General features: G+C 40.1%; 1 protein-coding gene across 1 annotated transcript; it reads left to right on the forward strand.

Moving 5' to 3' along the window:
• The first annotated feature begins 3,183 nt into the window (after positions 1-3,183).
• On the forward strand, positions 3,184-16,826 carry LOC121517902 (dystroglycan-like). Its single transcript, XM_041800006.1, has 3 exons — positions 3,184-3,435; positions 11,290-11,857; positions 12,952-16,826. Exons 2-3 carry the CDS (start codon positions 11,435-11,437, stop codon positions 15,259-15,261), a joined length of 2,733 nt encoding a protein of 910 aa, XP_041655940.1. The 5' UTR covers positions 3,184-3,435; positions 11,290-11,434; the 3' UTR covers positions 15,262-16,826.
• Positions 16,827-17,573: the final 747 nt, after the last annotated feature.

Genomic DNA, 17,573 nt, shown 5'->3' on the forward strand with positions numbered 1-17,573 from the left:
AAGTGTTTGCTTTTCAAGTAGAGGTTTAAATGCTGCTACTTAAAAGGACTATGGTACATATCCTGCCAATAATGGCATTTTTTTAATGTCTAATAGATGTGCTAACCTGAGAAAAAAAGTTAAACGTCTTAACCAGCTTGGTTGGGATAGGGTCTAAGAGGCAGGTTCCGTTCTGCCTTGTATCAACGGTTCAGGCTGATGGTGGTGGTGTAATAGTGTGGGAGATATTTTCTTGGCACATTTTGGGCCTCTTTGTACCAACTGAGCATTGTTTAAATGCCACAGCCTACCTGAGCATTGCTTCCATGTCCATCCTTTTATAACCACAGTGTACCCATCTTCTACCAGGATAATGCACCGTGTCACAAATCCTCTCAATTTAGTTTCTTAAACATAACATTGAGTTCACTGTACTCCATTGGCCTCCACAGCCACAAGATCTCAATCAAATAAAGCACCTTTGGGATGTGGCGGAATGAGAGATTCACATCATGGATGTGCAGCTGATAAATCTGTGATGCTATCATATCAATATGGACCAAAATTTCTGAGGAAAGTTTCCATCACCTTGTTGAGACGATGGCGTAAACAATTAAGGCAGTTCTGAAAGCAAATGCACAAGTAAGGTGTACCTAATAAAGTGGCCGGTAAGTGTAAGTGTTCTTTTTTTTGTATCCGTTTCCCCTTAAAAGGAGAAGGGTAGGAAGTTGAAACAAAGTAATCTTATTTTTTGCAGCTAAATGACTGAACATTGACTTAGTGCACTTAATGATTTCACCCCGACATTACCTCATCCTTGAACCCCAAAACAACCACATGTCTGCATCTTGTGACTAAAATCAAAGTTCTTTTCACCAAGCTGTCAAGTGTTTCTCTGAGGCTGGATGCATTGATGCAAATGCACAAATGCAAACATGTTTCTGTGATTAGCCGTCTGTACTAAAATACTCGAGACACCTTGTCAATAAAATCACACCATTTCCTTAAATGGTCAGATGTTTGCTTCCTTTGAAGTTTGCTGATAGTGAAGTCAATATAGGATCATGGACATGTGCTGAATTTGGGTTGACGTTAGCTTTAAGATAAGCTATACAGCTGACATATTTTTCAACTGCACAGAGAAATGAGTCGCTTTGTTAATCATTTCAGCAGAGTTCTTTGAACAAATACAACCTTTAGAACTCCCAGTTTTAGCCATGTGACTGAATTTTTTAGCATGAGCACCTGTTTAATCACACACATTTCCAGAGTTCCCTACATACCTTGCAGAAAAACATCTGTTCAGTGAGGAATATTGTGGGGTTTTATCAACAAGGTTGGTAGGATACATAGTGGTTATCATGCATGCCTTTGCATCAGACAGTTGTCCAATGAACCAAACAGAAGAAACTAAGAGGCACAGCACAGTATCACAGCTCTCTTGAGGACTATTTTGATTTCACTTTTCTTTCTAACTCATTGTTTCACACAGACGAAGCTCATACTCCTCCTTGCTGAGTTTGTAACTTTGTATTCCAAAGACAGCTACAAAGTAGTGTTAAAGGGTGAATTTGGGCCATTCATGTCTTTTAAATTTATCTCCTGCTTTGTTTAATTTCTTTGCTGCACACTGCCCCGCACCATGTTATTATGTGCTGATTTTATGTTAGATCAAAGCTGGCTCAGTCTTTGTAGAGTCCTCTCTGATAAACTTGTGATAAAGGGCTAAATGAAAGCAAAATACTCTCAAATCAGATACAATGCTTCTCTGTTAAAGCGTCCTTTGACGGAGACTTTTGCATAAAAACACCTACCAGCTTAAAAATGTCAAAAGTGATAAGCTATGGTTTTATTTTGTGTCAGTCTGAACTGCAAGATACAGATATCCACTTTAAAATCAATGCCATGTTTACTGTACTGCTAAGATACAAACATAAGTCATCTGTATGCCTGACTGGAGATAAGGCTATGAAGGTTGTGGTAATGTTGGCTGATAACTGAGCAAAGTCGCAGGAGGAAAGAGCAAGGCCATATGCTTGTATTCTCTCACTGTGTGTAAATGCACAACATATGTAAGAGTGACTTTCTTGGATTAAAAATATTGGGGATTCATAGTACACTGTAACATAAAATAACAACAATTCACCTCAGTCCTGGCCATGACTGGACATGTGGGATGAGTCCTCAAACATCACTGTTTGAAGCATGTTTGTTACGTGGTGTAGAGGGGCCTCATACCAGAGTCTGCTTAGGGCCTCACTTTTAACAGGGACCTCCACAGTACCTGGAGGTGGTCGCAGCATAGTTAAACACAGCTGTTCAGATTTAAAAATAGATGTATGCAGACTTGCATTTTAAGGATTTTTCTATACATAACTTTGATTTCAGCACAAATCTCACCAAATGATTATTTTTTAATTTTTACATTTAACTAATGTTTTGGATATATTATTATTAAATTAAGTGCAAAATACAGTTTAAAATAATTTAGAAAATATTCTTTGTTTTGAAGGCATCTGGTGACCTCCTCTCAGTGTCTTGCGTCCCCTAAGTGGGTCCCAACCCTCACATTGAGAACCACTGCCATAGAGTATACCCCATTTAAAATGAAGACTTCTCCACATATTACTACACCTCTGGTTGGATGGTTACAAAAAAACTTGAGTTTTGCTTTAAAAAATGAACCTTTTTTATAGCAACTTTTATCAGCAACGCCTGGGAGAAAAGACATAAGGTATAGTTTGTTACTGTGCTGGGAAAGGATCATAAAACTTTGTAATTGCTTATAATGACTTGATTTGTTATCTAACTCTGCATTTGTATTTCAGATGACCCATGATGGTTGGGCACTTTTTGGGCATGAATAAAGTGCAATCAATCAATCAATCAATTAATAAATGGATATATTATAGCTGTATTATATGGTCCAAAACGGGTGATCCATAGCCCAGTAAAAAAACCAAAACAAAACAAAAAAAAAAAGAAAAGAAAGAAAGCTTATGTAGCTTTGATGCATGATCATCATCATCATCAATACGTTCTTAATAATAGAGTTTATTGGATGCAACTATCAGTGCAGCACATGTAAACACCAAATAATAATACTGAGCAGCAATCTTTTTACCTGCATGTCTCCAAAGAAGAGGGAGGCGGAGTCATGCTGGTACACACGATTGGCCTCAACCTGTAGACCTGTCTGCGAAGAGGACAGAGGCAGCAAGGGAGGGGTTGCTACCCGACATAATTACAATATAGACCGGTGAACTATCCGTAGACTTACCACACCAGAGAGATATCTGTTCCCTCGACTGTGCTCACATACCCTACACATCTATCAGTGGCGTTGTGAGGGGGAAAAGCGCCCGTTTAATGGCATTTTGGAAGTCTCCGCGGCGCTCTCCTGCAAGAAGAGGAGACATCACGGCGCGAGTTAGCTAACGTTAGCTCGCTAACAAGGTCAGTTTGAATTTTGGCTTTTGTCGCTGTTTTGGCAGCATTATACTCATAAATGCCACCGTCGCCATCATTACAAGCTCGTCTCGTTTACATAATTAGCACGGACTCCTGTCCGCTGGCAAGACACGATACCGGATATATTCGTAACCAGCATACTTTTCCTGACGTTAGCTGGTTAGTTAGCTCACCACTCGGTCGGGCTACCATTGCTCAGCCAGTTCGCTCCTATTCGATTCGGCGTTTCAAAAGGAAGGAGCTGGCTCCCGTTGACACCCTTTAATAGAGGTTATTACAAGAGGCAACCTGTCTTAACAGCAGCTAGCAAATGTTGGCTGTGATATTGAGCCACAGTTACATTTGTGAGTGGATGCCCCAGCAGCAGCACCTCGCTTCTTGTTTCCGCCTAGAATAAAACAGGTGCATTTCTGCGCTAGCGGTGCATAGATGCTGGACAGTCCCTAACACAGCCAGTTAGAGGATTTGCAGCGTTTTGATTTTTTGACAGTGTTGCAGATTAACATCCCCACTAACACTGAGTACTGTTAATGTTGGCCTGTTGATGATTTATCGAGGTTGAATGCTGTAGATGGCATTAACAATTACAAAGGCCTCGACGAAAGACTCCAGTGGAAACGGGGCCAAGTGAAACGGCCGGGTAGCTAACGTTTTAGTTAGTTAGCTTAGCTAGCTCTTAAGACATCAACTGGCTAATAGCCTACTAATAATAGTTAATCCCGAAGCATATCACGTTGATAGCAGTGCTCCTTAACGTAAAACGTTAAGAAAGATATCAACGAACCACGGGGTGTTTTGTGGGTAATGTAAATAGTTTTGATTTGTAAAGGGCTGTTGTAGCCTATTTTAACATTACTGCTTGTAAACGTGATTCCAAACGTGTTTAACGCATTGCCAGTTTCTTTTTATATGTTATCGTGTAACGACGTAGTTAGGTTATCTTCGTCTACAGTGTTAGCAGCTTTAAGTGTAAGTAATTATAATGAATAAGCAGGCAGGAAAATGAACCATTACAATATAACAGCTAATTTTCTCATACTAGTGTCGCCTGTTGGGTGGCTTTACAGAGCAGAATAAGCTTGGCAATGGTTTTCTGGTTAAAAATGTGCTTGATACTTATGCTGTCTACATGTAAAAACATAGAGAATGATGAGAGGACTTCTTAAACTAAAAATAAAAAGAATACAGAAGTTTCCCTGAAGCGTTTGACGAGCTGCTCTCAGGTCATCGTGGCAGGCTACTTTCACTCAGCCAAGGCTGTTTTTCTTTTTTAGTTGTCTCGCCGCATATTTCATTACTTTGTCGAACAGTGTAAGAGGGAAACACAAGGGAAACATCCAATTGCAAAGCAAGCTTGTCTTGTGGATATGTTTGTTATTCAGCTCATGAACTATCTGGAGGCTGCTGGATGTGGTACGTCAATTCAATTGGCCCTGAGTGCCACTGTGCATCAGAGCCCTAATTATTTTTGATGGTTTTCAAGTTTTAACTACTGTCGAACTGCAGACAGCATGGCTACCGTGGTTGTAAACGCTTTTGTCCCCCCCAAGTAGTGCAGGCCTCAGTGTGAAATGGGCAGCAATTCCCCACGCTCGAGCCTGTGTCATTGTGCTGTTTACCACATATATAAAAGGAGGTTGTCATAAAGCAGGGTGAATTTAATAAGTGTTTTGTGGAAAATAAACAAGTTGTATTATACTCATCCCCCAAATAAGTACTGAAAATAACATTTTTATATAGCCTTTGTTTTAGTGCTCTGGGATTTTGAAACTACATCTCTATTTTAGCAGGATTGCCACAAAACTCACAATTGTGCTGTTGTAAAGAAATAATTGTGATTACAACAATAAGGCTCTATTATCCCCCATCTGCAATGTGAAATTATGGTCTCATTCCACTTGAATGTAAATGTGTGCTCTATTCTTAGATCACTCTATAGGCTGAAAGATTGTCATGAAATACACAATGTGCAGTAGTAAACTGTGAATTTTACCTCAGCTTTGAAGGTCAATTCCTTCCCCAATAGCTCCATCCAAATGCCTTTTTATACCATACATTAACTGTTGTCTCTTTCCTGAAATGCCATATCCGCATTACTATTGAGGTTAACTAATCTCAAACATCTTATTATGCACGTTTCATTTGAATATTGTTTTGTTGTTGAACAGCTCAAATTAACTCATTAAAACACTTCATATTTCTTAATGAGATGTTTTTTTAAATTGCGTTCTGAAATACAAACACTGAAATGATAACGTGATAAAATCTAGGCCACTTAGTGGTGAGCTTACTTTGATGCTTAGATGTTACTCTTTTTCCACTACATGTGTGTTGCAACAGCCTGAGGTGACGCGTAGAGCTCTTTCTAAATTAAATTAAGCTTAGCGACAGCGCCTGTTTTGATAATGTTTGTGTTTAAGGTTTAGACCCAAAATGGTGATGAGTCAAGCCGTACATGTTGTCTTTAAATTAAGCACAAACATGCAGGCCATTAAAGAGTGGCCTTTGAGTTATTTTGTGTTATAGTGTTTCCTAAAGGGACTACCCTTTTTTTAATTTTTCCCCTTTAGTTTAGGATCTTAGAAATCAGAGGAGGGCTGAGCAGAAAGAGAAGGACTTTGGGTGTAAATCCCACAAGACTGACTCAGTTGATTCAGGTGCCAGATAAAGTGCATGTCTGAACCTGGTTAATGGGTAAGGTGAGACATGACTCAATGCTATGTCTTACGGCAAAGCATTAAGTGCACAGCATGCAAGTTCTGCACCATGGGGGGGGTCTCATTCAAAACATCGACAAGTAGAGACGAACTACTCAGCTCAGCCCAGCTCCATTGCTCACTTCTGGTGTTGAATTGAGAACCCTGTTCACCAAAAACTGCACTCCAAAAGGTGTATTTATTAAATAGTAAACCACTGCTTACATTTCATTGATAAAGTTTACATTATGAAGGGAAAAAGCTGTTAAAAGTGACCTTCCTGGTGTGCACTGTCAGATACTTGGAGTGCATTTTGGGTTTGGTTGCAATGTGGCCACTTTTAACAGCTTTTCTCCCTTGTTCTCAAAATCATCCATGATGTGAAAATAGTTGTTTTCTGTTTAGTAAATACAGTTTAGGGAGTGCAGGTTTTTTTTTTAATCACAGGTCAAAACTACAAGTAGGCAAAAGTGCTGGGTGGAGCTGAGCATTGCAGCTCTTGATTTTTTTGGAGAGCTACAACTTTACAGGGGTCAGGGATGATGTGCCTTACAGGAGATGCATGTGCAACAGAATTTGCAGGCAATGGCAGAGAATAATCAAGGCCCATCACTGTAAACAGCACAAAACATGAATGAGGTGCAGTGAGAGAGCGGCAACTTGCTGTTGTTCACGTGTTGTTTCTTAGCAATTTTTGACATAACATCCGGTGTTTCCACGGTACTGACAGACATGTTTGGTCTTCTTTGGTGGTGCTCTCATAGCAGTTGCTTGACAATATGGAATATTACATCTATAAAAGTTACTAATTTTTCTGGCTTTGAAACTATTGGAAATATTTAACCAATATAGGTGCTCAACTAAAATATATTTATAACGTAAGAGCAGTCATTTTTTCAATCAATGTAGACAGTTCAGTTCAAAATTTCTACATATTGTACCTTTAAACAAACTCTTGTGGGAACTATAATAAAATTACAGTCAGTTACGTCTGTCAGCACATGAACAATTCCATAATAGATCTGAATAATACAGTTTATTGCTTGAAATCAGGGCATTAAAACATTTAGAATTTCAATTTCAATGTTTAAATCCTGTGAGTGGCATTCTTAAGTCTTGGACTTGATGAGAAAGAGATTCAAATTATTGACACTTAGAAGTTAACTTGTGCAGAAACCACAAGGGATGCAAGAAAGAGTGTTTTTTGATGTGACTAGTCTGCCCTTTTTTTTAAACTAGTTTTGTTTACTTGGTCCTTTTGTTCTGGAGAGGAGGAGACCTCTGAGAATAATTGTGTTCTCAGTAGTGAGGATGTAAAAGATGAAAACTAGTAACTTATTAATTTTTAAAAATAATTCAGCTGCAAAAATGTCCAGTACAACCCAGATGTTTTTAGGCTTTTTATTTTAATGTGATCAGGATACTCTTTAAAGTGTCAGTGTTATTGTTTGTATACTTGTATTGATGATGTAGGAAAAAACGTTCTAAAGTTCTCCATAATGTCTAATGAGCGTATCAGAATAACACTGCCCTTTCTGCCTCCATCCAGTTATACGTATGGATTGATTGTATAGTTTATATGCATAGCTGGCACTCATTACAATCATAATGGCTCACTAAACTGTTGTAAAGCCAACCTTGTATACCTGCGGAAGATATAGATCATCTTCATTAACTGTGAAAGTACTATCCATAGATTACACATTATGGGTTGTGTATTTTAGTCTTGCATACATAAGCCTGCATGTTTTATTAGCCACTAATTGTACATGAGCCTCTAAAAGATGAGGCTCCCAGCAAACACATTACTACCTCTAGTGTGCACGTTTCTGTCTAGTGATGAATCGCTCAAATTGCAAAAGAAGTGGGCTAGCCTGTCTCAGTAGAGCTGGCTGAGCTGTATGCCACTATAGAGCTACTTGCTCCATGAGACTACACAGTCAGATCAGAATAATGTGGGCAGTTATTAGGAGAGGGATGGGATTGAATCCCCAAATGTTGCAAAAGTAGCTGTCAGTGATATAAATGTTTTCAGGTTTGACAGAAAGCCGAATATTGATTTGACAACTAATGCTAATGTAATCTTTTGATTTCATTCAGCTTTTCCAAAGGCTGAGTTCCTCCTGTTAAAGTAAGAATAAAGCGACCAAATGTAAAATTGGTTTCTGGCATTACTTGCATCATAAAATCAACACAAAATTACAGATTGCAACATAAAATGAGTACTGGCATGTTGGTTATACAGTTAATGACTTATACTATGACCCAGTCTGAGCTTCTTGATGGAGATCTAAATAGAATCAGCGGGATTCAAGACCATTTCATCCGATTCCCACAGAGATTCTGATCAACTCCCACCTTGAACAATGTTTCCTATTGAAAACCTTTCTGGCCCATTCAGCAGGGAAAATACAGTCATCCAACTGTTTAATAAGGTGCCTCTTGACTACTTAAGTTGCAAAGAAGCCTAATTAAATGTGCTACTAAGTTTAAAAATACAGCTTCAGAAACTGGGAACTGAAATTAAACAATTGTGTTGTTTTTTGTCCTATTTTTGTTGCCCTTATGAATAGTACAAACCAGTAGTAGTAATACCATAATTGATAGGATTTGGATTCATATTGTGCTATTGATTGTTTAGTTGTTTAACATGAAATTAAATAAGATTTATCATCAATTTATGAAAGATCTAACGTGAGAAAATGGTCAAAGCAATCTAAACCTCTGAAGCTGCTACCTTATGGAGTTATACTGTTAACTGGAGGACCATGCATGGTTGATCTTGTTAATGACTGCCTCTCATTAAGCCCATTGCATTTTATAGCTTATTCAAAATGAGGCTGAGCATCTGCTCTTGCTCATACTATGGTAAATACAAGTATATATTTCCAGATTGCAACATTTGTGTTGACTCTAAGCGGATTTCTATCACATTGCTTAGAGCGCTTCTTTATTGTTGGTTTCTTCTCTTCTAGATATTCTTCTAGATAGGGGGTAGTTCAAACAGTTTGAACTGTTCCTTGAGTGATAAGTTTTATATTAATTGACATATTACATGACAGACGAGGATGTGGACCAGTGAACGACAAGTGTTTTCTCAGACCTGATGTTGAAGTTATCCTCAACGATTTTCAGCATGTTTAGAGCACAGACTGTGTCTGAGTATATAGGTTGACGTCACAGCCTTGTGCCAGTCAGGCATTAGGATTCCAGGCAATCGGATGACCCTCCTCTGCCCGTTTCTGAGTGCTACAGGATTGGGGTTGGCTGGGTCAGCACAATGGAGACTTTTATTCCAACCCCCAGGGCACCTAATTAAAACTTACAACCAAGACAAACAACCTTTGACACTCATGCATCTCGTGAGAATCGCTATCGCTGAAAATGCCATGACAGGGAAGGGAAGATCAGTATGAGATCGACGTGTCCTTTTGATATTATTGTTGAGAACTTTCAAATAAACCTGTATAATCTAAATAAAATGTGAATTTGATCTAAAACTACTAAACCATCCTGCTTGTATTTTCAGTATTCCATGAAGTTTAGGATCTGTGGTTTAAACAGTATTTGCAATGCTGTAGTTCAAAGGGAACCAGTGAAGGTTTTAAGTAAGTACTTAAGGATTTTCCCAGGCATCTATTTCCTTGTTCAGCTAATTGTTCTTTTAAATTGCATTTAACTGACTAGTCTAAAGAAAAGAAATTACTTGGAAATAGTAAATTCCTCACAGGGTCATTGTGTCACCAGTTATTATGTGAGCCTGATATACTCTGTGGAGCATGGCTAATATTATTCGCTATCTCTACCAGGCTTAGTTCTTTGCAGATTAATATTGCGCCTTTATATGTGGCCTCTCTTCACTTCAGCTGAGTTTGTGAGTACAACGCTCGACAGCCAACATCCTTTATTTCCGTTTTCTACTTCAAAAATTTGCCATACTGTGCTGTTCCTGCTACATGCTAACTGCTAAGCTTCAGCAAGGCAACGGGGGAAAACTTAGACAGGAATACAGCAGCCAATAACTGAAGCTACAGCAGCTTCTAGTGGCGGGATGCTTCATTAAAGTTTAAAACAGCATTAGACCAGAATTTCAAACCTTTGTTCATGAAGAATGGTAGGTGAATAGTTTAACCGACTTGTAAATCTTCAGTCTAACTGTAAAAGCCGGTCTGTATCCAAACAGGAAGTTAGTTGCCCTTAGTTTAAGACACACAAAAAAATTCAAAATGACAAAAAAGCTAAATAAAGCAAAACAGTGAGATTTTAAAATGTGATGAATAAATCTGAACAAATTCATCTCTAAGGGCTGAGCAATCCAAAAAACAATCAAAAGCCTGTGAAAGCCATTTACTAAACTTAGAAATGTAGTTAAAGATGCCGCAGTTGTCCATCACACAACAGTTACATTATTGTAGTAAACTAAATGTGGCAACACTAAGTGTATAGGGATTAAAAACATCATTACAGCAGTATCACATTTCAAAATGTGTTTTGTTGACTCTCTACTGCTGAAATTAGCTCATTTTGTTTCAGGGTTAGAAATCCTTAAGTCTTAAGTGGTTCATTTACAGATAATCAAAGGCAGGCGATAGCACCCCAGTTTCACTTTTCTTTTTCTTTTGCAGAAGGCATCCATTTCCCCTCAGTAGAAGCACATATAATGCTACAGTTGGAAGTAGGCGTGTACTCCGTTGTACACTAACCAGCTGTTGTTGATACCTCTGAGATTGGGCTATCAAAAATAGACCCAGTGTGTCAAGATAGTGGAAAGGGGAAAAAAGCCCCTTTGATGCATGCCTTACTTACCTGGGGGCAGTCCATCTTATCACCAGTTGTCGCAAGACAAAGCAAAGTGCAAAAGACGGCAAAAACACAGTGATTTTAGACTGCCAAAACATAGTGAGGTTTCTTTTTTAGAAGAAGATGAATGGATATGCACTCTACTGTAGCACCATATTCTGAAGACTCCCTGTGCTTTTTCAAACTAGGTTACAAATATGCAGCCTTTGCAGATAAAATATACACCATGTTTGTCATATTGGGATCTGTTGAGAAGTTGACTTTACTGTAAGATGTAATACTACTTGTACGTTTGCACTGATGTTTTTCACAAATGTCACACTCTTGTTTGTTTTTCTCACAGAGCTGGCTGGCATGGCTGTCTAACAGGTTGCCAAGACCTCTTCATGGATCACAGAAGAAAACAAAGAGAAATCTCTGCATCTGTGAGCAAAGCCAATAACTAGAGAGTCTGACCCACGAGCACATCATCAGACTGAGTTCAGTGCATGTGGCCTCCGAAGTTGTTCACAGACATCTGTTGGGCAGCCCAAAGGCCTATTGCTATGCACTATAAAAGGAGAGACATGAGCAGCGGCAATGCTGGGAGGAGCAGGCTACTATCGTGCAGGACTATCCCACTGGTAATAGGGCTGTTGGTGACCATAGCCCAGGGAACTGTACAAGAACAGCAAGAGACAATGGTGGAGATGATATCTGTGGAACTAGAGGCTTCTATGAAGTCCTCTGTGCTCTCTGAGCTTCAGGCTGCAGCATCTTCAGTTGGTGAAGGTCCGCCCTCAGCTTTCCCTGAGTCCTCTGTAAAAAACGGGGGAGTACACACTGGCATTCCTGACTCCTCTGCAATTGTGGGCCAGGTTTTTCAGTTAAAGGTTCCTGCAGGGCCTGCAAATGCCACTTGTAATGTCCATGTAAGTTTCATTATAATCCATGTTGATGAAATGTTTATGATGTATGAGAAAATTGTGGCGTGTCATTGCAGTTTGTCATTACATAGCAGTAATATTGGAATTTGTAAATTATTTAATGTGTTTTATTTAACAATTTAATAAGGGAAGCATTAATCAGTTAGAACAGCATTTACGTTTAAAGGAAAGTGGACCTGGAATAATAAAGTAGGAGGAAAAGTAATCACATCTACAGCCTTAGGGATGGTAATATCTAAAAGTACATGACTTGGTTGTACTCTGTAAATGTATACCTAAGGTATGGGCCAACTATAGTGAACTGAAATGGAATCGGAAAAAAAGTCATCTTAATGTTACAAATGTAACCCTTTTTAAAATTTCAATGTCCTTTTGTGGGGACTAGATGTGGCTGAAGTACTTTTTCTGCCACTGTGGAAATACATAATACATAGTATTTATCCTTTCAGATTTGATTACTGTATAACTGCTGATTGAAGCTGACTGTGGTGCAATTTGTTCCAGTCTGACTCATGAATGAGATGAGATTATTATTGGCCCGAGTGGTGATGCCGAATGATATCCTGTCATACGGTAATAAGTAAAAATGAATAGTGATGACTCACATAGTTATCATGAATACAGGCTTACTCTGCTTCCTGTTCACATTTGGGGAGATTTGAAAGACTGAATGGAATATGGAGGAGATGGTGGTTGGATAGATGGTGAAAGCATTTCTGCTTTTACTGTACACATTTGAAGGGTTTGCATTCCTCTTTCTTGTGCATGTTTTTGGTAGTAGATCTCATTCACTGGCAGCTTGGTCAATGTGAAATAAAGATTGTAAATCGTGATGCAATGATTTATTCAGCTCTGTAGTTAATACCAAACATTTCATAGTCAAAAACATCAGTTGCTGATAATTGCTTTTATATGTTCTGCAGTCTAATAAAATGTAGTCCCACTCTAACCAAGTTATCTTTAGATACCAATTGATGATTGTAACCTAATGAAATAAGAACAAAGTTTTTACCTTTCAGACATGATTTACATTTCATGGTTATTTCTTGTTTTTTAAAGTGTTCTCTTATTTCTTACAGCTCACTGAGATGGGAAAGGACTCTTTACCGTCCTGGCTATATTGGGACAAAGAAAGTTGCATTCTGAGAGGCATGGCCCTGGAGCAGGATAAAGGTGTGTATCATATCATGGTGTCTGGAGAAGAACTAATAGAGAAGACTGCAGGCCAAGGGTTCCCCAGCACTGTCTTCTCCATTGAAGTATACCCAGAAGAACGAGCAGACACTGAGCCAGCCCTGCTCACCCTACAGTCTGATATCAGCGGCATCCAGCCTTTCACCTGTGGCGCTGAAGAGCCTGTCACTGTCCTCACTGTCATCTTGGATGCTGACTTGACAAAAATGGTCGCTGAGCAGAGAGTGAACTTGCTTGGGATTATGAGAAAGTTTTCCCACGTGCCCCTGGAGCACATGAGGGTAGTTCCAGTTGTCAACAACCGCCTATTTGACATGTCTGCTTTCATGGCTGGACCAGGGAATGCCAAAAAGGTGGTGGAGAATGGGGCTCTGTTGTCTTGGAAACTTGGCTGTGCCCTCGATCAGGGAAGCATCCCAGACATTAACAGCGTCCAATCTTCAGCGAAGGATGGGACCATGTCAGCCAGGCTGGGATACCCTGTGGTTGGCTGGCACATTGTCAACAAAAAACCACATGGAGTGAAACGCGTTAGACGACAGTTGTACAACACCCCTACTCCAGTCCCCTCCCTGCTTCCTCCAACTACTCACCCTGAGCCCCCTGTACGTGTTGTTCCCACCCCAACTTCGCCGTCTATTGCCCCAGCAACAGACAACTCTGCTCCCCCTGTCCGAGGTCCTTTGCCTCTTCCAGTAAAGCCCACCATGAGGGTAAGAGATCAGATAGCACACACGCCCGTGTTTGGACCACCCCAACCAACAAGAGTACTTGGGACCACAAGCACCATCCCAATCCAACCTACCATGACCCGGCCAACATTCGTGGAGGCCACTGCTGTGCCAACTCCACCAAGCACCACTAAAAGACCCAAACCCTCTGCAACAAAGAGACCCAAGAAGCCCAAAGCCAGCACACCAGCTCCTCGGGAACCAAAGTCCACCACACCTAAACCAACTAGACGCACCACTACTCTCTCTATGACTCCAGATCTAAATCAGATCCCAGCCATCCGCAACCCCATTGATCAGGTGAATGCATGGGTTGGCACTTATTTTGAGGTTAAAATTCCTCCTGATACATTCTATGACAAGGAAGATGGGACCACTGATAAGTTGCGTTTGACTCTGAAGACGACCCCCAAAGAAGCTGTAAATGAAACATCTTGGATCCAGTTTAACAGCACTATTCAGCTTCTGTATGGTCTCCCAGATGAACAGCACGAGGGAAAACATGAGTACTACATGTTAGCCACTGATAAAGGTGGGAAGAGCATAATTGATGCATTTGAGGTTAGAGTAAATCGTTGGTCCTCCAATGACAAACCGTCAGTTGTGTTTGCTGCCCGCTTCCATGGTGATCCAAGTAGTTTGAGCAATGATGTCCATAAGAAGATTCTTTTGACCAAAAAGTTGTCTTATGCCCTTGGTGATCGCAACAGCAGCACTGTAACACTGAGGAGCATCACAAGTGGCTCCATTGTGGTGGAATGGACCAACAACAGTCTCCAACAGAGCCCATGTCCAAAGGAGCAGATCACAGTCCTCAGCAATAGGATCGCTGATCCCCAAGGGACACCAAAACTGGCTTTCATTAAAGCCATGGAGCCTGAATTCAAGCCCATCAACATCTCTGTCCGTGGCACCAACAAATGCCAGAGCTACACATTCATTCCACCAGGAGAGGTGCCAATGCCTGTTCTTCCTACGGCTGTACCATCACCTGGGACGAGTCGTAGGAACACTGATGACGTTTACCTACACACTGTCATTCCAGCCGTAGTGGTAGCAGCCCTGCTCCTCATTGCCGGGATCATCGCTATGGTCTGCTACCGTAAGAAACGCAAAGGGAAGATGACCATAGAGGAGCAAGCTACTTTCATTAAGAAAGGAGTTCCAATTATCTTTGCAGATGAGCTAGATGATTCCAAGTCACCCCCTTCCTCCAGTATCCCTCTTATCCTTCAGGAGGAGAAGCCCCCACTCCCCCCTCCAGAGTACCCTAACATGGCTGGCCCCCATAGCACCTTGCTGAACCAGGATCTGCTTGAGGAGTATTCTGTTTATCAGGATGATGATCCTAATGCCCCTCCTTACCAGCCCCCTCCACCATTTACTGTCCCCATCGAGGGCAAAGGTTCTCGCCCCAAGAACATGACCTCGTACAGGTCGCCACCTCCCTATGTGCCTCCCTAACGCACACTTGCGCTTTCAGTTTGGAAAGCAGGTGCAATGTAGGGATGTGCTTGTTAAAAACTACTACAGGAGTAATTTTACATGTGTTCAATGAAACGGCTTTGACTTTGTAGAGGAGCAGGCAACCATACTCATATATTTGACTATCATGGATAAGACACTGTATCGTACAATTCTACTACCGGCACAGGGCACATGGATGGGGAACAGTTTATCATTCCTGCCCTTTTTCTTTTCTTTTCTCCTTCAGATCTGCTTTTGACTTTTTGCATATTCTTTTTTGTCTGTTTTTGCCAAGAAGAGTCAATTTTACCTTCAATGACGTACTATTTCTATTGTATAGAAAATAATAAAGAAGCAAGAAAGACTGAAGCCCACAGGGCCTCTGAACAGATGTCACCATGACAACAGACTTGAGGCTCTTCCTCACAATGTTAATCTTTATGAGTTCTATATCACTCTGATCTGTCCTTCGGCTAGGTTTACTAAGATTTTGCACCTGTTATTTCTAGAGGGGAATGAAATACAAAATGCCAAACTGAAAGCATGAAACACTTTATTTACACAAAAATCTGTTTTTGATCTCTCCCTGTTTCCCTTCTATGCTTTGCTCCCTCTTGACAATAACATGCAAACCTTGCACTTATGCAAATTCTTGTTAAACCTTGCACTATGTGTCTTGCGCAGAATTGAACGCAGTGAGTGGTAGTTCAATCAGGAGAAAAGAATAGTCTTTTTGAGTCCTTGAGCTCACCACATGACTGAGATTCTCTGGTACTTGATCACAAAGGACATTACACTGATCACGCCTGTTGTAGATGTAGCCTCATTAAGTTACAAACAAGTAATGATTTTATTTTATTTTCTTAATGTGTGTGCCACTGAACCTGCCTGGGAGAAAGGTGTTTTTTTTTTGCTGTGACCTTTGTGGTCACAAGGCAAACTTTTGGGGGGTTGCACCAACCCTGGGGGGTTGTTACAACAATAATGCTAGAGCCAGTGGAATGCTGTGGTTCACAGCAGGGTGAAAATTAGTTGATCCACTGTCTTATTTTAGGTTGCTAGTTTGAGGGGTGGGTGGGCTTAGAGTACTGTATTATCACTGCTCTGCCTCTAGGTGCTGCACTGTTATGTTTAGTGCACTGCCTGTTGTCAGTTCAGATGAGGCATGAGGACATGGGGATGTACATAATTGTGTGCCTGTGAAATTAAACAACTCCATAATGTTAGTGTTTTATCAGTAAACCTAGTCGGGGAAAGGGAGGGCCAGAGTGGGAAATAATTTTATTTTTTAATTGTATGTCTAGATTTATGATCACAATCATGAGAAAAAAAAGACTTTATAGTTTGTGAGGGTACAAAAGAACGTTTACCTGCCCATCACGAAAAAATAATGCATTATCTCAATATGATGGGGAAATCACAACATGTCAATTATGTACATTTCATATCTGATATCACAATAAGAAAAAATGGTTAAAAATCTAATGTTTTTACTGAGTTTTTGATACAGTCTTAAACTTGTTTTATGAAAATATATTAATAAAATGTAATACTATTTGTAAAGCCTCAAACATGTATGGACCTTTTTACTTGAGTGGAACTACCAGATCAAAATACAAGGTTTCAATCAATGTGTATAGAAGGGAGGATTAGTCCATCTTATCAAAAGTACAGTGCATTCAATACATCACTGATCATCAACAGCCGCATCAGGACCCCCACAGCTTCCCATCCAGCCCCCAAAAGGCTGGCTAAATCCAGAAAACGTGCTGGGGAAAAAACGTAATTGTTGCATTAAGGATATCTTTTCTTTCTTTCTTTTTTGAAATCCCTACAGATACTAAAGTCCCTGTAAAGTGAAATCCAAACTTTGTCTTATGTTGGAATAAGGTTGCTGTAGCATGTGAAAACATTGAGATTTATGTGTGACTGAATTTTTGATTTAGGCTGTCAGATGTTCACCACTTTCTTAGCTTTTTTTTTTTTTTTTTTTTTTTTTTTAAAGCACATCAAATATATGAGCCCGTGACATCACGTCTTGATGCGGAATTAACCTGCCCCCTTAATGCTACTCTGACATAAAATCACTTAACAGTTTATATCAGTACATTCTGTTGTCAGCTGATGTCACTGCCTTCATTTAAAGTTCAAAGCCAGATACATGCTGTGAGGTAAGTTTCCAAAATCTATCAGCCACGGTGGTCTTTGGATCATTAAAAGTATTATAACAGAGAGATTTGTACCAGAGAACAGTAAATGTAACCCCCAACTTCTGTCTCTCTGCTCTGGCACAGAGCCAGATCAGAATT

The sequence above is a fragment of the Cheilinus undulatus genome, linkage group 11, assembly GCF_018320785.1.
Source record: "Cheilinus undulatus linkage group 11, ASM1832078v1, whole genome shotgun sequence".
NCBI classification, from domain to species: Eukaryota; Metazoa; Chordata; class Actinopteri; order Labriformes; family Labridae; genus Cheilinus; species Cheilinus undulatus.

Coding starts and splice junctions, on each gene's coding strand:
- LOC121517902 (XM_041800006.1), top strand. CDS start 11,435: ATGTGGCCTCCGAAGTTGTTCACAGACATCTGTTGGGCAGCCCAAAGG. Junction 11,858..12,951: donor ATGCCACTTGTAATGTCCAT/GTAAGTTTCATT, acceptor TATTTCTTACAG/CTCACTGAGATGGGAAAGGA.